General features: G+C 41.2%; 3 protein-coding genes across 3 annotated transcripts; 1 reads left to right on the top strand and 2 right to left on the bottom strand.

Moving 5' to 3' along the window:
• The first annotated feature begins 3,606 nt into the window (after positions 1 to 3,606).
• Positions 3,607 to 8,205, top strand: LOC102712030 (casein kinase 1-like protein HD16). The gene is made up of 16 exons (XM_040521644.1): positions 3,607 to 4,181; positions 4,449 to 4,562; positions 4,662 to 4,735; positions 4,814 to 4,883; positions 4,973 to 5,028; positions 5,100 to 5,171; positions 5,272 to 5,366; positions 5,492 to 5,558; positions 6,017 to 6,146; positions 6,226 to 6,444; positions 6,529 to 6,671; positions 6,776 to 6,950; positions 7,090 to 7,180; positions 7,264 to 7,421; positions 7,535 to 7,723; positions 7,814 to 8,205. Exons 1-16 carry the CDS (start codon positions 3,858 to 3,860, stop codon positions 7,871 to 7,873), a joined length of 2,037 nt encoding a protein of 678 aa, XP_040377578.1. The 5' UTR covers positions 3,607 to 3,857; the 3' UTR covers positions 7,874 to 8,205.
• Positions 8,206 to 9,550: 1,345 nt separating this feature from the next.
• LOC102711750 (2-oxoglutarate-dependent dioxygenase DAO) lies at positions 9,551 to 11,259 on the bottom strand. Its single transcript, XM_006644631.3, has 3 exons — positions 10,573 to 11,259; positions 9,989 to 10,346; positions 9,551 to 9,825 (listed from the first exon to the last, which is right to left on the bottom strand). Exons 1-3 carry the CDS (start codon positions 11,115 to 11,117, stop codon positions 9,574 to 9,576), a joined length of 1,155 nt encoding a protein of 384 aa, XP_006644694.2. The 5' UTR covers positions 11,118 to 11,259; the 3' UTR covers positions 9,551 to 9,573.
• A 2,071-nt stretch (positions 11,260 to 13,330) lies between these two features.
• Positions 13,331 to 20,440, bottom strand: LOC102711479 (kinesin-like protein KIN-14C). The gene is made up of 22 exons (XM_006644630.2): positions 20,134 to 20,440; positions 19,569 to 19,723; positions 19,362 to 19,469; positions 18,479 to 18,716; positions 18,060 to 18,157; positions 17,888 to 17,971; positions 17,714 to 17,791; positions 17,540 to 17,632; positions 17,419 to 17,448; positions 16,828 to 17,169; positions 16,667 to 16,748; positions 16,481 to 16,576; positions 16,198 to 16,377; positions 15,997 to 16,103; positions 15,725 to 15,900; positions 15,440 to 15,604; positions 15,102 to 15,355; positions 14,868 to 15,031; positions 14,395 to 14,578; positions 13,964 to 14,084; positions 13,664 to 13,764; positions 13,331 to 13,588 (listed from the first exon to the last, which is right to left on the bottom strand). Exons 1-22 carry the CDS (start codon positions 20,171 to 20,173, stop codon positions 13,521 to 13,523), a joined length of 2,964 nt encoding a protein of 987 aa, XP_006644693.2. The 5' UTR covers positions 20,174 to 20,440; the 3' UTR covers positions 13,331 to 13,520.
• Between the last annotated feature and the right edge of the window lie 895 nt (positions 20,441 to 21,335).

Here is a 21,335-nt window from a genome sequence, read left to right as displayed (position 1 = left end):
GCTCGTGTGGCCCCAGCGAGACTTGTGAATTGTGATGCTTGGAGTTGGAACAGTGCCGCTAACTGATGGGAGCTTAATTAGAAGCTTTGACAGCTAGGAAACCCATATTCTGAATCCTGATCATTGTTTACGTCTTGGGCTCCAGCACACAAACGGACGGTCATATATCCTCCCTCGCCCTGCTCTGTTGATTACTGATATCTGATAGTAACAGTTTAAGGCAATGTACAATATTTATTGTCTATTTAATATAAACAAACAACTAAATAGGTACAATGAGGCATCTATTGACTATTTGTAAGATATTCAATATATCATTTTTTATGTTGTATTTGTTGTATACAAACCAACGAGCGAAGTTTTTCTTAAAAAAAACAAGTTGTACGTAGCCTGGAGCACTTGCGTGAGGAATAGATGAATGAAACAATGTTGATGAAGTTTTTTAATTAATAACACCATATAAGATGATTAATCTGATATGGACTTATACAGACAACAGTTGTCTCGCTACTGTATGTGAGCTAATAGTTGTTGTCGTTGTTCCTAGGGGTAGATATCGAGTCAGCTTAGCTCGACACGGCTCGGCTCAGTCTAGCTCGTTAAGATAACGAGCTGGCGAGCCAGCTCGTTATCTTACGAGCTAAAAACCCAGCTCGGTTCGACTCGTTGGAAAGCTCGAGCTAGCTCGTGAGCTCAGGGCGGCGGCCGTTGGCGGAGTGATGCGAGACGGCGGCCACGGCGGTGGAGCTCGGGCAGCGGCGGTTGTCGGAGTGGCGCGAGACGGCGGCCACGACGAAGGAGCTCAGGGCGGCGGTCGTCAGTGGAGCGACGTGAGGCGACGGCCATGACGAAGGAGCTCGGGGTGGCGGCCGTCGGTGGAGGGACGCAAGGCAGCAGCCGCGACGGAGGAGCTCGGGGCGGCGCCGGTAGAGGAGCTCAGGGCAGTAGCTTGGGTTGGGTACGAACAGGCGAACGACAACACCCACACACACGGACGGGAGGCACTGCTTTGACTCGAGTTTTTTGACTAGGGTTTGGCACCTAGGCTGATGGGCTTTCATGTGGGAAACAGATCGTGGGCCTTGTGGCAATTGGAGTGGGCTCTGGCTCGTTAAGGCAGAGAGTGAGCCAACTCGAGCTGGCTCGTTATCTCTAAATAGTTAAAATGCCAGCTTGATTCGTTAGAAAAATAAAACAAGTCGAGCTTGTCGCAAGTCGAGCGAGCTAACGAGCCACGGCTTTCTGTCCACCCCTAGTTGATCCGACAACCTAGGGCATGTTTGAAACATAATTACAAGATGAGAAATATTTTCTAGCTAAAACGTGGCAAACCACATTTCCTACATATGGTGGCTAAATTACACACCACAGTCCATAGCACTAGCCCCTAAGGTAACTTAAAATTAGGGTGTGTTTGATTCGTGATTAATTAGGATGTGTTTGGTTCATAATTAAGTTAGATAAAATATAAGAGATTTAACTATTTGTCATTATTAGATTTACCAATTCTTCAAATGCTCATATTATGGCCTTACAAAGTTGCCATCGGAAAAAAAATGTAATTTCTCAACTATTTGTTACTTTTAGCCTATGTGACATGCATCGTGGTTGCCAGCATGAACAACAACCCTTCGTCTATCTACCGGAGGAGGGGCCAACGAGCGGTGGCAATGGCAAGCTCAAGCTCTCCGGCGGTAAGGAGCCCTCTTCTCTCTTAACGTCAAGTGAGACGCAAGATCGAATTGAACAGGTTAGCATGAGCAATTTGGCTATGGCATGTGTCGTGGGCTAGCTCTACCGACCCTAATTATCCCCATTCCAAGTTTAAATCCATCCTACATATGAATGGACCTCAAAACCAATTTTTGAAACTCACCATCGAATTCTAAGTTTGAACTGACCCCATTACATACATCGGCACCTTTTGCTATTAAAATAAGAAGTAATTCCCACATCCGTTCACCACATCACCTTTTTGTCCTCTGACTTTGGAGGATGTGATGTCGCACAAGAACTTCATTGATTTTTAGCAACACATATGACTATTCGTCTTGTTTAAAAAACTTGTAATGTGGGATGACTATTCATCACATCACCTTTGCCTTCACCTCCATATTCCACACCCTCAGACCCCCATCATTTCCTCCATCTCCACGTAGCCTTTGCTAGTGATGTGGGATTTTGACGGACTTTGAAGAAGCGCATGGGAGACAACACCATGGTCTCCAACAACCATCGCCAACACCTGACACCCTGCTTCACGACCTCCTACCAAAGCATCCTCTGAATCCGCCCTAATTCCATCGGTTGGCTGTTTTGACATAGGGGTTGTGATGGACTCTTGCCAATGCGGTAGGATGGAGTATTGGTCCAGAGGCGTCGCATGGTTTGGACTTTGGATGAACACAAAAGTTTGACAGGGAGGGAACCAAGAGGCATAAAGCAGGAATGAAGGGAAAAAGGGTAATTTATCCCCTTCCTTAATTTTTCCAAAGCTGTTTGGGACATCATTTTAAAAAAAATCTAGAGCTTGTATTTGTTTATATATTCTCAAATATCATCACTAAACCATACAATCCATCTTTTATTCATCTATCAAGCTTAAGGGTCGTTTATTAGCGTTATGAATGTGCGATACCCATAGATGCATATTTACGTGGGCAAGAGTGATCGATATTAAATCGTATACGGAAAGAAAGCTCGTATATATGGATAAAGCCTCCATCAGATAATAAAGATATTCTAGATAAGAAATGAAATACGAGTTCTACTTAGATTTTATCAAAAATATTCCCACAATATATGTACACATATCCCTAGTTCTACTTGAACTAGGGATTATGTAAGAGTATAAATATAAGACATCTGATAAGCGAGGAGAATCCAACTAGACTTGAGAGAACAATAAACCTTGACGAGTAATTAGAAGTTAGGCAAGATATTAAAGATGCTTGATAATGTCTAGCTACTGATAACCATACTTGTACCACAGTGCCGATTTAGTTACAGAGCAGACTAAGGTTTCTTCTTATATATTGTACCGATGTGAGACCGACATAATAGAGATAATAAAGGATTCTAACCTATAAAAAATCTTGTATCCTTTTTGTTGATATTATCTAGCGAATAAAGACATCATTAAAATGCTTTATGCTCAAATACCTTAGTTCTTTCTTCGACCAAGTAAAATTAAAATCACTTTATACCGAAATTAAAATCACTTTATACCGTTAAATAATCAACTCTTTGGCAGTTGTAAATCGTAGATAGATCACCGATGCTAAAGGCCTGTTTGGGGGAGCTTCTCTCAGCTACAGTTTCTCCTAAAATCTGCTTCTGCCAGAAGCTGCTCTAAACGATCTAGAACTTTTGAGAATCTGTAGTTACAGGTTTAGGAAAATGAACCAAAACCAGAAGCTGAAGAAGATAGATTTAGAAACTTTTCTAAATTCACAGAATCAGTTGCCGTTTCTCGCTTCTCATGATCTAAAGCTCTCCTGACAACTTACTCGGATACACGCACGCTGGCACAGTCCTAAACTGCTAATCCTTTCCTTTCCCGTAGAACTAGCATACCCACACTCCGCGTCTAGCCGGGGCTGACATCAGCACCACCACCTGCAATCGGCTTCCCCTTCTCCCCTTCCGTCTCTTCCTCCCCCATTCCATCACATCCACGACAAACCCGAACCCTAGCTGTCTCCGTGCTAGGGCCGCCGCCGCCGCCGCGCGCCGCGACTAGAGCGTCGCCGCACCACTCGCTCCCCAGCCATCCCCGAGATCGGCGCCGTCGCTAGCTTTTGGCGGCGGAATCTGAGGATGCGGGGGCGTCGGGGCATGGGGCTCCATGGCTGAGGATGCCTGTGCTGCGTAGCGCGGCGAGGAGGGCCCGAGAGGCGCAAGATAATCCGGCGGCGGCGGGGACACCGACCCCACCGCCGGCGGGGACACCGACCCCACCGCCGGCGAGGAGACGAAGGGCGGCGAGGAGGAAGGAGCCAGAAGGCGCCGTAGAGGCTGCTCCGGAGGTGGAAGAGAGGAAGGAGGAGGAGATCGAGTTCGCGGATTTCGAAGGGGGAGGCGGCGGCGAGAAGCAGATGGACGACCCGGACAGCGGGGCGCGCAGCGCCGACAAACAGGCCGTCGAGGATGAGGGGAATACTACTCCAGTCCCTGATACGGTGAGATTTTCCTATTGTTCGTCACATGCGCTTTATTAAGCTTGTGTGTGGATTGGATACAACATATGTGCCTTGTGCATGGATTGGATACAACATTTAGCCTTGTCATAGATGCACCTGTCATCTGCGAAGCTAATTTGTTTCAACGCGTAAAGTCGGAGATAATTGATTGTAGATCAATTAATTCTGCGAAGCCGTTTCATGTCTGTATTCGAAAGGAGTTATCTCCGTTTGTCGTCTAATTCGTTCGCTTTTGGCTTGCTGCAGGTCCAGGTGGGCAATTCACCTAAGTATAGAGTTGACAAAAAACTTGGCAAGGGAGGATTTGGCCAAGTATATGTTGGCCGCCGCATGTTAGCTAACGGTCCAGGTGCTGCTGAGGTAAAGGGGTGATTTTGGTAGCTCTATTTGTAAAATTGGAGATGTGACCTTTGGATGGCATTAAAAGGTAAAAATAAATATCATGCTTTTGAATGATAGGTGGCGTTAAAGTTTGAACACAGGACCAGTAAAGGATGCAACCATGGGCCCCCTTACGAATGGCAGGTTTACAAGTATGTGATTCATTATCTTCTATTAGGTATGGCAAGCTTAGGCACATAGGTACCTGACTTTGGTTATCATATATGCAGCACCCTTGGCGGCATTCACGGGGTACCTCGAGTCCACTACAAAGGGCGTCAAGGCGAATACTATGTTATGGTAATGGCACTTTGTTTGGATTACTACAACAGAAACTTATTTCTTGTATTGTCAAGTTGTTAATTAACTTTGGTTTATGAAAAATGTAGGTTATGGATATGCTGGGACCCAGTCTTTGGGATGTTTGGAATAATAATTCTCACACGTGAGTTTTCAATTCAGCTATGGTTATTTAGGCTTCGAATTCATGCTTGACGTGTTTATTTTGGTTTGCAGAATGTCTGTTGAGATGGTTGCATGCATCGCTATTGAAGCTATCTCCATTCTTGAGAAAATGCATTCAAAAGGGTTGGTTGCCATATCTTATTGTTCTTATTCCCCTCCCACCTAAAATTTTGTTGGTGCGTTTGTTTCCTCTTTTGTGATAAAAAATGTTTTGCAATTGCAGATATGTTCATGGGGATGTCAAACCTGAAAATTTCTTGCTAGGACCTATTGGAACTCCTGAAGAAAAGAGACTCTTCCTCGTTGATCTTGGATTAGGTAACTAAATATTCCTGCATGAAGTGACCAACTGATCAATCTGGTTCTGCAATTGTTTCAGATAGCACTATAGCAGTGGATTAAGCAGTCTAAATTAATTGAGTTCCTTTGGTTTTTAATGGCAGCTACCAAGTGGAAGGATAGTTCAACTGGCCAACATGTTGAGTATGACCAGCGACCTGATGTTTTCAGGTGATCATATGGAAAATCTATGATAATCAATAGGCAGAATTATTCATTTACATTGGCACTAGTGCTTTTATGGATAATATTGAATGCTCTGTGGCATTTCCTTCGTAGGTTCTGTTTCCTGTTTTTGGTTGAGTCCTAGGATGCAGCCAAATCAGGTCACCTTTTGTACCGGTTTCTGGCCAACAATTATTTTCTTTCGACTTATATTTTGTTTTATCACTTTTCATCCGCATTCTGCTTATTTCTGTGCAATATTTATTCATTATCTTTCTAACAGCACCAAATACGCATGAAACTAGTCGGTGCTGGCCAATCAATCCTCGTTATTACGTTTGGTGCCTGTTTGTTTCTCGCACAGAAGCAGAGCCCTACTTTCTGTCACCATTGAGATGCCAAACCATTCTTCATGTTGTCTTATAGCAAATTAGTAACTATCCTTGATTTTGCTGCTATTTCAGGGGGACAGTTCGCTATGCCAGTGTTCATGCACATCTAGGGAGAATAGGTAGCAGGAGGGATGATTTAGAATCTCTAGCTTATACGCTAGTCTTCCTTCTACGAGGACGTCTACCTTGGCAAGGTTATCAGGTAATTTTCCGGACCCACCAATCCATTTATTAATTGATTGTAGTGCTGCATTCAAGTTATTGATAATTGGTGCTTGCAGGGTGAAAATAAGGGCTTCCTTGTGTGCAAAAAGAAAATGGCCACGTCTCCAGAATCTCTGTGTTGTTTTTGCCCACAACCCTTTAGGGAGTTTGTAGAGTATGTGGTCAACTTGAAGTTTGATGAAGAACCTAACTACGCAAAGTGTATATCCCTTTTTGATACTGTAGTGGGCCCAAATCCAGATATTAGACCAATTAACACTGATGGTGCCCAGAAGGTACAAAAACAATCATATATTGCAATCTGTTACTGCTTAAAAACACATTGTGTGCATCTAATCTTCCTTGCAATTTCTCTAAAGCTTATACATCAAGTTGGCCAGAAGAGAGGTCGCTTATTGATGGAAGAAGAGACAGATGAACAACCAAAGAAGAAAATCAGGATGGGGATGCCCGCAACGCAGTGGATTAGTGTTTATAATGCCAGACGGCCTATGAAACAAAGGTACTCTTTTCTTATAAGACCCAAGATTTTTGTTAATAGTTAGCTATATGATCCACCTTTGTTGATGCAATACAAGGCATAACATACCTATTCATATGTTGCAGGTATCACTACAATGTTGCAGATTCAAGGCTTGTACAACACATTGACAAAGGGAATGAAGATGGTCTCTTTATCAGTTGCATAACATCTTGCTCCAATCTCTGGGCACTAATCATGGATGCTGGTACTGGGTTCACTTCTCAGGTTTATGAGCTTTCGCCACATTTTCTTCACAAGGTGAGTAGCTTGCACCTTGTTTAACAAGGTTGGAAATCTTTGCAAATTAATCACTTGACTTTCTGAGGCAAAGTGACATATAATGAAGCTATTGTATACATTGTTAAATGTGATGCCATGGATTTCTGTTCATTTGAAGGAATGGATTATGGACCAATGGGAAAGGAACTATTATATAACTGCACTTGCAGGAGCAAATAATGGCAGTTCCCTGGTAGTGATGTCAAAAGGTAACCAGTTAAAGAGCGCAGTATTAATGCTCTTCCTGTCTTATAGCATAAATTATTTGGACTAATTTAGCATGTATTTTTAGGAACAATGTATACACAGCAGTCCTACAAGGTAAGTGATACTTTCCCTTTCAAATGGATAAACAAGAAATGGCGAGATGGTTTCTATGTGACTTCCATGGCAACAGCTGGAAGTAGATGGGCAGTTGTTATGTCACGTAACGCTGGATTTTCTGATCAGGTAACATTCTTTCTGCTTCAATGGTGCCCATCAGTATTTACATTTGTATGAACACCATTAAGCTAACTCTATCCACTTTATGTACTGCTCTGTGGCATGCGTTTATATTGCAGGTTGTTGAACTGGATTTCCTGTACCCCAGTGAGGGAATTCACAAGAGATGGGACAATGGTTATCGGATAACTGCAACTGCTGCTACCTGGGATCAAGCTGCATTCGTTTTAAGTGTACCAAGAAGGAAGCCTACAGATGAAACTCAGGAGACACTGAGGACATCTGCTTTCCCTAGTCAACATGTGAAGGTCCACCTGCCGCATATACTTGTAACATATTACTTACAGTTGTTTGTACTCGGTACTTGCTCTGACAGATTGATGCTTGTCTCTTTCCAGGAGAAATGGTCCAAGAATCTCTACCTTGCATCAGTATGCTATGGACGTACTGTATCCTAGGAATCTTGCCATCTTGTTGAAGCAATTTCGAGTTCTTGCATTGGTCTCTGCGCACAGTGCAGCGGCTTCTGTGGTGCTGGCAAGTTCTGAATGCTACTTAGCGTTACCCTGAGACCCTGACTATCGTGCTGTTGTGAAGATATTTAATGGTTATCCTTCTTAATTATAGAAGAGCGTGTACAGTAGTAAATGTTTTGTAGCTCGTGTAATCGTTTATGTAGTGTACTGTTTAACTGTAGTGCAAGGCGTTGTCAGATGTGTACACCTGCCCAATATGATTGAACTCCTATCTAATCGTGCCAGAGCCTGATGTTCCTGCTCGCGACTCTTATTTTTGAGGTGCACCCAGTTCCATCTTCTCGCATCTTCACTTCTTCAGAATGCAAGGTCTGCTTTATCTTTACGAAACTGATTTAATGTTAACGATCATGCTTAGCTTATGGTTTTAGTGTTTTACAACTTGACTCCTGAGCTGCGATGGCTGGGAGATCCAATGTCTACATTGGACTGAACATAACTTAAGGATCTGATCCCTCGAACTTTGCGCTCGTGTTCTATTTATGGATTATCAATTATATATGTTCCATTAATGCTTTGCCCGGTTGCACTACTGAATATGCTAGCAACCAATCAACTATAAAATCTTTACCGTGTATTAACTCATCTACAGGAAAAGGGATTGTAGTACTGCTCAATAATTTGTTTGTTTATCAGTTTCAATCTAATCTGCGTCCTTCAGCAACACCATCGGTGAAACCTTGAGAAGTCTGGACTAGTAACGACGCTTAGGCCGCGTTCGTACGGAGGCATGGTAAGTTAACTTTTCTAATACGAAAAACGTGCAATAGATTAATACATGATTAATTAATTATTAATTATTAAAAAAAATATAAAATAAATTAATATGATTTTTAAACAACTTTTCTATAGAAAATTTTTGTAAAACGTACACCGTTTAACAGTTCGGAAAGAGTGCATGTGGAAAACGAGGGGTAAGTTAACTAACTAGAGGCAAACGAACGCGGCCTTAATCTATTACGTTATTCTGTAATCTGTATCTTGAGAAGAGGCCTTCAGTTCATGTTTGCTAGCATTTGGATATGCATGTTCATAAGTGTGAGCCTGATTGCGCAAAATTGCAACCTTTTTTTGTCCCTTTCCAAATCTACGATATTTTCGTGATATACTTACTGAATCTATCTTAATTTTAGGGAAGTTTTGCCTGCTTTTTATCACCAGAGTGCAGAGATGCTGACCATATTCCAGGCACCAGGCTTTCAGTGACTGGCAAACAAGCAGAGTTGCATATTCGAAGGAAAAAGTGTTTTTATTACTCGGTTAGATATTTACTTTTTTTTTACATGTTACCTAAATAGTTATTAAAAAAATTAAATTTTTTGACAAGATATATTAATATAAAATATATCCCTCCATAACATGCAAGTTCAAATCGATTTCTACGAGCTGTAACAAAAACAACAAATTTAATCCTAAATGTGCATGTGCTAGTTTCAATTTAATTTGTTTTTTATAACATATGGAAGTCGAATTTAACTTTGTACGTCTGTGAAATAATTTATCTCATAATAATCTATTTTATCATTTTTATGATTATTTAGGTGACATGTAAACAAGGAGTAGATATTTAACCAAACGATAAAAATCCATCTCCTATTCAGATAAAGTTCAGTAGTTCACGATCACCAGGCTGCGTGCAAGCATGACATGAGAAAGTGGTATCCAAGCACAAGGCAAGCGGCCACCATGAACTGCAGGTTCAACGGGATAATCTTTCCGGCATCCACGTCGAACCCCTCGCTCGCCGTGCCGGCCGAAGGGAAGCAGTGGAAGTACTCCGCCGAGGCGACAACATCGCCGCCGTCTCCTCGGAGGTTGTCATTGCTGTACGCCGGTTTCCCGGCCACGCTCTTGTAGAGCCCACCGTTCCATGCCTGCTGCATACACACACACATCGGATGAGGAACAGGCAACTGATGAGAACGAATCATGAATGCAGACAGTAGATGCGTCAATTTGTTGCAGTCAGAAAAGCTTCAAGATTTTAGGAAGTCTGTCAAGTTGGGAAACTAGTCGGAAAGAGATCGGGCGCATGACCTGGAGCTGGTCGCCGACGGTGACGACGACCGCGCCATCGAGGGGCCTGAATCTGGACAGGCCTCGCTGGGAGAAGACGTTGAACGCCGAGGCACCGGGGCAGAGGTGGAGGGCGAGGGCCCGCGAGCACCGCGAGCTCCGGACCAGCATCCTCAGGATGTCGTCGTGGCTGATCGGGCCACCCAAGCCGCGGTCGCCGTGCTTGCAGCGGTGCTTGCGGATGCAGAGAAGCGAGTCGTTTCTGTTGGCTCCGGCGACGGATTCCGTGGCAGTGGCAACAGCGCCGTCTCGCCGCAGGGTGTCCATGATTTTGGTTGCAGTTTGCTCCAGCTGAGTGAACAAAGCGTCTGTGGTGTTTCTGGACATGTCAAAATCAAATCGTCCGTAAGGAGAAATTGCACTTGGCAAATTGTACGCCGATCTTAGTGCGTTCTTTTTTATCGGAATTTTGCCAGTCTCATGATTTCTTTTATCTAAATAATTATATCTCAAACCGGGTTTGCAGTTTTGCAGATCATCATGCTAGATTACGATCGAGTTTTTTTCCCTGAAGAGAACAAGACTACATGAGTACAGTTAAGTACCTGAAGTGGCTGCCGCCACTTTGGAGCGCCCAATTTCCCGCCATTTTTTGCTCTCCACCCGGCGACCACCACATCTCCTCACCGTCCTCGTCGCCTCCGTTGATCTCCATCTCTTCCGGCCCCGGCGTTGTCGCCCTTGCTGCCACATGACGTAACGCTGCTGAGACCAAGTTCCGGTCGACCCCATGGCCGATCACCTGGAAGCAGCCAAACGCGACAGCTGCCGACCTCAGCGCCTCCGCGACTGGACCGCCGGCCTCCGGCAAGACCAGCAGGCGCACGTCGATGACCGGAGGTGCCCACGCTTTCTTCTTCCGCGGGACGGCCCTCTCCGGCAGCCGCAGCACCGGAACTCTGGCGGAGCAGCGCAAGAACCTGCCGATCTCGTCGTCTTCGTTGCTGTCAGGGTGCTCGCCGTAGCCGGATGATCCGGAGCTACTGCTTGTAAGGACGCCGGTGACCGGAGAAGGCGGCGGTGCCCGGAACTCCGGCACCGGGAGTTCTCTCGGCCTCTGAAGATATGTAAGAAAAGATGTAGTGGCCATAGGTGATCAAGCTTAGCTTTGGTTCGAGTTTTTTCTTCTCAAGTAGATTACATATATATGGTTGGCAATAGTATGGAGAATGGAGTGCCAGGTCATGTAGTTGCTGATCTGAGTTCTTGTGTTCCTGTAGAACCATGGAGTTTAAGCTTCTTTTTCTTTCTGATAAAGAGGAATGATAAGAGACCAGAGGAGCCACATTCCAGCTAGAAAGGAGAGGGTGGCATGATGCTGCATCATTGTGTCAGAGGTGTAAGTAGATACACTCTATGTACCTTCCAAATATCATTTTGCATCCTTTCAAAGATGTTCTGGAACAGCAAGTGCTTTACTTTGTTTAAACTGCTTTAAATCAGGAAGGTTTGTTATGTTGGTCCTTTTTTCTTGCGGTTAGACAGGTTACGTTTAATGAGAAATCAGTCAGTGCACAGTGTCCTAATTTAGATATTTGCTCCGGTCCAACACAAAGTACTTGAGGTGCCGGTACCTTGAGGTACCAAATCATTTCTCATCATTGGATCTTGCTGAGTAGGATGTGCACTGTTAGACCCAACGATCAGAAACGATTTGGTACCGGTACCTCGAGGTACTTTTTGTTGTTTTTGTTACTTTTTATTGTACTGAAGTAAATCTCTCTAATTTGAGAGTTTCATAATTCAGTTATTGCAGAACAGCTTTACTACTGTCTGAGTCCAAGGAATGAGCATCCGATGTAGTCCATCTTTTTCAAAAATAACTTTATTTTTTCACCTATCCCACACATATCTATATAGAAAAAACTAAAATACACTTTATTTTATCAAATTTCAAGGCAATTATCTTTTACTTTACCATCTACTCTGAGTACATATGTTTTTTATTATCACAACCTTCAATACAATGTCACTCAAAAGTGAACTTGTTTTGAAATAAAAACGATCTTAATTTAGGATGGATGGACAAAGTATGAATGGACAGTGAAATAGGTCACATTCGGTATGTACGTAACGCTGGTAATTTTCATTCTTTTTTTGGACTTAAGTAATTTTCAGTCTATGGACAAATGCAGAGGCAAGGGGCAATCGTTTGGGATGGCATGTTTACAAACAAAAAATAGTTTACGAATAAAATTTTTATATGTGTTCTTAGCCATCTAAAAGCTAATATTAAAAATATCTATGATTAAAAACTCAAAATCAACTTTAAATTTAAGATTAAAAATTTAAATTTTGGCTTATAAGTATAAACAGAAGTAAAAATATGAGGGTGAATGCACTTGAAACATAAACATATATCAAAATTCATTTCAGACACGACAACAATATAGGTGGGATAGATTTAACATTGCAGCGGCATACTAACTTTGTTCCAAAATATAAATATTTCTTGATTGTTTAGCAGATATTAAGGATTTGATAAAAATAGTTGTAGCGTCTATAAATAAACAATTTTACAATTTTTAAGAAGGTACAGGAGGTACTTTTTTTTATATAAATTTGATACCTCTTGGTACCTTATGTACTATAAGGTAATAAATTTTACACTGAAATTTTGGTATGGTGTCTCTTGGTACATACTTAGAGACTATGAAATTGCTCTTAATAAAGAACTGAGGATGGTGAAATGGTAGAAAAAGGATAAAATAAAAAAAATCAAATATAAAATAATTTATGTGACCAGTAGCACTGTTAATAATTTTATAAATTCGTATATTTTGGCACAAATTTAAGTTCCAAATGCTTACTTCTGAAACACGTGAAGTAGTTAGGATAGATCGGTTAATGCTATTATAATAATATAGCAAATATAATATTATTGTTCGTTTAGCTCCTATGTATCTAAGATCACAATACTTTTAACTTATTAACTAGTGCTTAGTTCTATAATCATATCCAAACTAGTGAGCCCTTTGTTAGCTTTTTGTCTATTCTTATGTCATACAATTTAAATGAGATATTTGAGATATAGCTCGTTAATGAGCCAAATCATGAGCCGAGTTGAGCTAGACTTTTAGCTTGTTGACGTTAACCAGCTGAGCACAAGCTAAGCCAAGCCAGCTCGCTAAGATACCATACACAAATGAGCCAAGCCTTACCGAGTCAAGCTGGCTCGTCATGACATTATCCACCCCTACAAACCACGGGATGATACTCCCAGGCCTCTCACAGCAAGCACGACGCGACCGCCGATATAGCAAAACAAACCACGGAATTACCGCTTGAAAGCCGTGACAACAATGGTACGAATATACTCGCTGCTTATCATGCGTATTAACCAACGTACGTTAAGTCGAGTCTTCTGAAGAAACTTACACAGACAACACAGCAGTACCTCCTAAACTACCCTCGTGTGTTTCAGCACAACATTTTTACTTTTGAATTACATCACAGTTGCCAAACTTGCATGGATGCTTCATGGATTCTACCTCTACCGTCTTTTGGAAGGCTTGGCTAAGGATCCTCCTGCCGCCTGGACCATAGTTGATTTTGTGCTACCTGGTTAATCAATACAAACTTATTAAATTAGGCAAGTAGCAGATACTGGCTAATACTTTTGGGGTATATACATACCTGGTGTTTTCAGAACAGCCTCCCTTGGTTTTGGTCTAGCAGCTGATGGCTGACCATTTTTTGTGAGAAAAAATCTGGTTATTCTTGATGGGGCTTTAAGCCTATTATCATAGAGAACCCATTAATCAAGTGCATTAGTATTTTCTTAAACAAATAACAAAAGGACATGCTTTTGGTGGATGCATATGGAGCAAAAGAAATGTATGACGTTTTAAGTCAGTATATGATGAGATGGAAAAAGGTTCATCACAAGTGCACGATGGTTTGGCATAAGTAGAGAAGAACAGAATGAGTACATACGTTCGTTCTGCTGTCGTTTCTGAAGCACCACCAGCGGAACACTCAGTTTCTCCTCCGGAGCAGCCGTCGTCAGATGCATTGTCTTCAGCTTCAGCTTCAGCTTCAACCGATCCTGCAGGACCTGCATTAGCCAGTGAAGTGTTACTGGTATTGTTTTCATTGAAAATTGTAGTATCTTTTTTTTAATTTAAAGTTGTTAACTTTTGGATCTACCTTTGATCATTTGTCATATTCAAAAATTACATAATTATTAATTATTTTGGTGTGAACTTTGAGCATGACATATAATTTTGCATGTTTGCACAAAATTTAAATAAGACGAATAGTCAAACTTAGATTCAAAAATCAACAGTGATAAATAAAAAAAATAGAGGAAATATAATTTTGAGAATTTGATGGAACTCTATCACTTGACTTCAACAATATTTCACCTGATAGTGGTTGATTCTGTTGAGTTGCTGCAGGAAGTGATGACAATCCCGTAGAGGAAGTAGATTGTCTGAGCAAGCTACTACTATTTCTGTCTATCAATGTACTGGGAGATTTCGATTTAAGGAGTTGAAGTTGTTCGATTTCCATATCTTTCCGTGCAATTGTATCTTTCAAAGATGCAACCTAGACAGTATCACATTTGAAGTCAAGACAGGATAATATTCATAATCAAAGGTGAAGAAGGTATTAAGCAAAATATATTAACAAATATTAGCACGAAGTGCTATAAAATAAATTAAGTTATATGTCTGCTCCTATTAAAGTCCAACAATGTATGCTCATTTTTTATTTCAGTTCAGCAGAAGAGAAATTATCTCTGAAGCTGAATATTAAGTGCTTGCCAGGGTTTATAGTTCAAGTGAAGTGCACGTGAATTTTGGGATTAATTTGAGGCTGAAATGATGGAACGTACCTGTTCCAGCAGCTCTTTTATGTCTTTTCCCTCTCTGTTACTTTTTGCAGCACCTAACTCGACTCCAGAAACCCTTTCAGCAAATTTTAAAGTGCTTATGGTTTCTGAATACGATTCCACATCAGGGTTTATTTGAACAAACATTAGTGTCTTTGCTTGCCCACCTACAAAAGAGTAGAAGTTAGGTGAAGTAGTAAATCTGCCTACATATACATATAGCAATAACTATGTTACCTAAAGAGCTCTGAAGAACTTGAGTCAGCTTGCTGTTTCTGTAGGGCACATGGGCATTCTTCTGAGCCAAAGAGAAAATGACATCTCCAAGAGCAGAGAGGGATTTGTTAATATGTTGTGCTTCTTTCAATCTATCTCCAGTTGCTTCGGACCGTTCAACTCTCTCACTACCAGCAAGATCAATCAGATGTAGGCATCCACGAGAAGTAGATCCATTCGTCATGTCCAGCCCTCTAACATGCACAGTTAGAATGCTGCATACAAGAGAATTTTTTAGAATAGGTACATTATAATATTTTCTGTGGGGATAACATTTGTTAAGAGTCTAACATGTATACCTGTGGGACCGACTGCTCCTTTCATTTAGAGCTGTTGATCCAACTGCTCTATTTGACTGTCCAATCTCCATCAAGTCTAGTACATCTGATGTTGATTTGACAGGGTGTAAACTTGCATCAGGGACGACAAGGCCATTAGGCTGAGAGGTACTCCAAATTCCAAGTGTTTATATATGTTAAGGATAACATGCTAGACCTTTATTTCACATGTTTACCTATGTGAATACTAATAGCTCAAGTAAGGACAGAAGTGTCAATTTAAAATAGAATATACAAAAAGGATATCTTTTTTGTGCAATGTCATTTGATAGAAGATCACGGACTTGCTCATTGTATATCTCAACCATCTGCACTCCCACCTCATATGAGAATGCATTTTTCCTACTTAGAGAGATATCAAACAGATCATTTAAAGCACGATAGTTAACACCCCAATCTTTTCTTGATGTCCCTGGTCCACTCTAAAGAGAAAAGAATGAAAGAGTCAACCAATAATATTCCAATGATGGTTGGAAATCAGGTTAGTTGTCCTCAATTATTTAAACAATAGTTAATACCATTGTGTATGTTTTTCCTGAACCAGTCTGTCCGTATGCAAAAATGCAAACATTGAATCCATCAAGAACTGATCTAATCAAAGGCTGGATATCGGAGAAAACTTCAGCTGTCAGTTATCAAATAAAAGCTAGTGAGAAATATTCAACAGTCCACCACTATTGAGTTATTTTTAATTGAATTTTGATCTTATTAGGATATACCTTGAGAAGCATGTGTACCAAACACTTTGTTAAACTTGAACATTCGATACCCCTCCTTTCCTTGCTTGGAGGGGTTTGAAATAAGAATCTCACCGTTTTCACCAATATAATCAATTGCAGTTAATTTCCCATCTTGACCAGGGAGAAATGGTCTGACACGGCAATACACTCTGATATTTCCTGATAGCAAAATAACAAAAATTTAAGTACATAAGAATGTTATATCCGTAGAATGTGCTTCATATGGGTACATGGATAACAGTGTTAAGAAAACATAAATAACCTTTTAATTCCTGCACTTCATTAAATAACTTCTGGTTTTCAGCAAGAACCTTATGGTAATTTTCAGCAGCATCTACTAAACCTTTTAGATCATGTCCTACAAAAGTTTGAAAAATAAGATCAAGAAAGAAAATATGCTTATATGGTACAATACAAATACACTTATCATGGGGATAAACCCTATTACCGATATTTGATATTTCATCTCTCCATGTCATTTGAAGGGCATACATTTCCTGCTTAATGGACTGTGACGATATCTTTATATCCTACAATAGTTTGACAATAAAAAAACACATATAATCAAAATAGAAATAAAGATAATTCAGAACACAAAATTAAACATACCTTAATACACAATTTCTGGTTATTCATAAAACTCTGAAAAATGTTTGCTTTCTTGCTCCAGAGTTGTGATTTTAGTTGAGAAGCAGCCTCAACTTCTTCAACTTTCTTTTTTGACTGCATAAGACAGAATTCAGCCTCCTTAGCTCTTAGACTTAAGTGTTCCTCCATCTGCCTAGCTTTTGTTTCCATTTGCTCGCGGAGTTGTTCATGCATCCTAGTCATGACTTGTATCTCTTGATGTAGGCTATTGATTATAGTCTCTGCATTTTCCTTTTCTCGCATCAGCCTAATCATGTCTTGCTCTCCGAGTTTTCTTTTCTCATCAATTTTTGTCTTCTCTACCTATAAGAAAAAAAATATACACATGTATAATATTTTTATCCTAACATATAATAATGCAAGCAGTGTAAAAGATTTATTTGAGATAATATGTAGTATAGAATATCACATGTAATTTTAGTTTATACAGTCCAAATTCGTGGTGTTAATTATTTTAAATAAGGTATTTATGAATACTGACTGGAAAAGGTATGCTTGAAGGGAAAAAAAGAAATAAAACATAAAGAAAACAAATGGAGATACTTTGAATACCTTAACTACCTCAAGCCGATTTATTGCTATCTGAAGAAGGAACCAAATAGTTATAGTCAGTATTACAACAATGGAGTAACTCTGACGAGCATCTAGAACTATCAGCAACTTCTCTCTTTACCTCATTTTCTTCATTTGTTCCATTTACCAATGTTTCAAGTGCTTTAATTTTTGAACGATACTTATCCTCCCGTGTCTTGGTGATGCTATTTTGCTGTGAAACAAGTGATGTGATTCAGGTATTATGTCCACCTGGAAAAACATGGGGATAGTTCAAAACTAATATTAGACTTACGTTTCTAATGTGATCTGCTTGAATGCAAATTCGGTGCTCAATCTCCTGAATAACGTTCCTTAGTAAATGAACAACACGCTGTGACAAGCAAGACAAGTCATCAATAACAAAAGATTAAGAAAAAACGCTAGCATTTCATAAAAAATAACGGAAGCCAGAAAGAAGTGGACATACATGTGGTATTTCTCCTCTTTTCCTCTCAATACTTTCATCCAGAATGCCATTAACGACTCTAAGAAGTGACTGGGTTGGGGCATTCTGGGAAAAGATTGTATATAATCATTAGGTTACGAGCCAGGGGAAAAAAGGAAAAGAAGGTTGAAATGTTAGGACACATGATGCGTACATCTAAACTATTTGAATGCAGCATCTCTGAGATCTTAGCAGCAGGAAGATCCATGTAGGATCCTTGCTTAAATTGGACAACCTCGTTGACCATTTGTCCTGCAAAGGAAGGAAAACATAACCATATATTAACATCACTAGGCTCATATGTCATAATTGAAGGGAAGAAGCACAGCTTGAAACATGTAAATGTTACTTGATTCATAAAATAACAGAAGTTAACAGTTTTATAAGTATAACTGTACCAGGATATGGAAGTCAAGTTGAAGTCACCATGATTTGTCAGGTTTTCATAATTACAATATGTAATATGCTACCATCAGCAGCAGAGAAATACATGCTAATATTGTTTGTTTGGAATTCCGGATACCAAGTCATTATCTGTGACATCTGATGCAAAAATAAAGGGCATGTGTGCACCTGAGAGAAGAGGGCTTCTTTGCTGGGACTTGGGGTCCCAGAAACCCTTTCTTCTTTCCTCTCCAGGAGATCTTCTCCCTGGTGTGGCAACTGAAAGTACAGGTCCATCAGTTTCTCGAAGCTCCAGTTTCCTTCTGATTGGAGTCTTAGTAGCACAGTTAGAAATATGTCCACCCAATTGTGTAGTCACACTGTCCTTTATAGCTAAGAGACATTCCACTATAGAAGACATTGATCCCTGTAATCATCAAACAGACCAGAGTTGACAAAATATGACATGGCAACAGAAAATCGTAAGGTTGTGCACTACAGACACAATTGACAATCATAAAGTTAATCTGATTCAATCCAAATCTTTTTTTTCTCTGCCTGCTATGAATATCTGAGTACATTGATAACCATAAACAGTAGGAGCAAGCATCCAACAAACGAGGTTCATTTTAGTGGATACTTTGTGCGACTTGCTTCCTAGGCTGAATTGAACTCCACAGCAGAGTACTAAGATCTAGCTATCAAAGACCACCCTGGTTCTGCACATTTCTTGTACTTGTGGATACATTTCAGCATTTTTAGTAGTTTCAGATTTAGTGCTGCTGTTCAATCAACAGTCAGCAAACTTAAAAGGAAACTTCATAGAGAATATGTAGAGATTATCATCTTGGTGACGACATAAGACATTAAAACTATTCCATGCCAACAAGATCAGAGTTCTTGTTTCTTTTCCAATAAGACACTAAGCACTGACACCAAGTATGCTAATTATTTTGGAGTACACCATAACAAGGAGATCATAGCATTTAGTTTAGTTGGAAGTTGGACATATGCTAGTATCATAATTCTAATGTATAGCAACAACTACTTGACATTACTGGAGCAGCCTCACCTCCTCGAGATCCTTTACGCTGAATCCTGGCAACCCCATCTCTGCAACAACAGAGAGGAACTTCTTGACATTTGACCGTTGGTCCGATGCATAACCACCCCACATCCCCTGCAAACGAAGTCATATCATCAAGAGCAGCTTGCATATCTATCATTTCCGAGCTAATATACCAGCTTACATAAATATGTATCAGTTCAGTTAGTTCACCTCCAGAACACCGGGCATGAGCTTGTCCGCAATATAGCATAGCGCCGCCCCGTCAATGAGGTAATCCCGCAGCTCCTCGTCCGAAGAATCCAACGGCAAATCAAAATTCGGCAGTAATCCGCCGAGCCAATCTATCACCTCAGCGCGCCGATTGGCTGGAATTTGGTGGGGGGAAAGTGTCATATAAGGAAACAACCGAAAGAGATGCGTAGAGATCCCACATTACAGTTACTGTAAAAAAAATAGCATTTTAAGAACAAAGATCGTAATTTGGCCTCCCGGGAAAAGAAAAAAATTGAAGAGAGATTCTGAAAAATGAAAGAAAAAACTTCGTCACGCTGCACCGGCAAAATGGGCACTCTATTCGATTTAAACACTGGGCAAGCTTGATTCCAGAAGTGACCTTGGAACTTGACATGAACTGAGTAGTACCAGGCCTCCCATTTCGCGATTTTTTCATAGAAGCATTTAACTTGAAAGATCCGAACTTTGAGGTCCGCAGTTTGAATTGAGCCACTACCCCGCAGCGAAAACAAAAGCAAAAATCCCAGATCGACGGCCTCACCCGCATCGAAGTCCTCATACTCGCCGTTCACGGTCCCCATGCCTCACCGCCGGGGCTGGAGCGCGCGCAGGTCGGGAATGCCGGCCGATCCAGGCCCAGATCGAGCCCTCCGACCGGAGCAGCGTCGGCGCGACCCCGGCGCCGGCCGGATCGAGCGGCCTCGAGGCAATGCAGGAGGCGAGCCGGCGCGAGCTCCGGGGCTTTTGGGGGTTTTCCTCCTCGTCGTCGTCCTCTTCTCCCTCTCCTTCCCCGTGCTGCTGGATAAACTGTGCTTTTGCTGCAGCTACCTCTGCTGCTGATTTTGTTCTCTTTCTCCGGTGGTTAGTTGGGGGTTTGATTTTTTTGTTTTCGCGTGCGCGTTAAGCCCGGGCAGTGTAGTGCTGCTCGAGTACTGACTTACTGTACCGTCCTCTCAACGCTTTTAACTCGCGTCACCTTACCGTTCCTAGGAGTAACGAGGTTTTTAACCGCATGATTTACTGACAAGCTTTTAACTGGAAATGGAAGAAAATACAGTATTCAGTTCATGCCTGAAACGTGCAAGCCAACAACTTCACGCCTACGGTGCAATTTCCTACTAGGGTCATCATTTGGTTATTTTAACAAAAAAACAAAAATTATATTTATAAATAATAAATAATTTACAAATAAAAGTTTATATACATGTTTTTAGCAATATAAAAACATATGCTAAAAAATAAATTATGATAAAACAACTATAAACTTAAGATTAAAAAATTAATTGTTGACTTATAAACATAAACAAAATAATAAGGCAAGCAGCTGCAATCAGCTACCAGTAATTATACTAGATGATCTTAATCGCATCAGAAATCAGAGTTGGTGCCGTACGTACGTAGTAGAACTGTAGGAGTATCGCATGGCGTTGCAAGATCCAAGATCCAACATCGCAACGTGTACAAAAGGGAAAGGAAGGGGTGCAGCGGGTGCTGCAGATGACGGGCACGCTGGGGAAATTCTGCAAGACAGCAACGGGGCACGGGCGGGGAGGTGCTTTTTTTGGTGCTTTCTCGGGACGCGGCGCTCCCAGCAGACACGAGACGGCACCGCACCAGTGTACACCGCCGTGCGTGCAGCTCGCCCCCGAGAAAATCTTCGAGACCTCACCCGACCGGTGCCGCCATATGGTCTGATGCGTTGCCGCGATCTTAAGATATTAAAATAATAATTCCCTTGCCCGG

This window comes from Oryza brachyantha, chromosome 1 (assembly GCF_000231095.2).
Source record: "Oryza brachyantha chromosome 1, ObraRS2, whole genome shotgun sequence".
NCBI lineage: Eukaryota > Viridiplantae > Streptophyta > Magnoliopsida > Poales > Poaceae > Oryza > Oryza brachyantha.
This window is presented reverse-complemented; position numbering and strand designations above follow the sequence as displayed.

Excerpts from the sequence above, each read along its gene's own strand:
- LOC102711750 (XM_006644631.3), bottom strand. The coding sequence starts at position 11,117 with ATGGCCACTACATCTTTTCTTACATATCTTCAGAGGCCGAGAGAACTC. Across the intron at positions 10,347-10,572 it reads AGTGGCGGCAGCCACTTCAG|AAACACCACAGACGCTTTGT; the intron begins GTACTTAACTGT and ends TGACATGTCCAG. Across the intron at positions 9,826-9,988 it reads CCGTCGGCGACCAGCTCCAG|GCATGGAACGGTGGGCTCTA; the intron begins GTCATGCGCCCG and ends TGTATGCAGCAG.
- LOC102712030 (XM_040521644.1), top strand. The coding sequence starts at position 3,858 with ATGCCTGTGCTGCGTAGCGCGGCGAGGAGGGCCCGAGAGGCGCAAGAT. Across the intron at positions 6,147-6,225 it reads TACCTTGGCAAGGTTATCAG|GGTGAAAATAAGGGCTTCCT; the intron begins GTAATTTTCCGG and ends TGGTGCTTGCAG. Across the intron at positions 7,181-7,263 it reads CCTGGTAGTGATGTCAAAAG|GAACAATGTATACACAGCAG; the intron begins GTAACCAGTTAA and ends ATGTATTTTTAG.
- LOC102711479 (XM_006644630.2), bottom strand. The coding sequence starts at position 20,173 with ATGGGGACCGTGAACGGCGAGTATGAGGACTTCGATGCGG. Across the intron at positions 18,717-19,361 it reads GCGTAAAGGATCTCGAGGAG|GGATCAATGTCTTCTATAGT; the intron begins GTGAGGCTGCTC and ends TGATGATTACAG. Across the intron at positions 13,589-13,663 it reads GGCTGTTCTGAAAACACCAG|GTAGCACAAAATCAACTATG; the intron begins GTATGTATATAC and ends TTGATTAACCAG.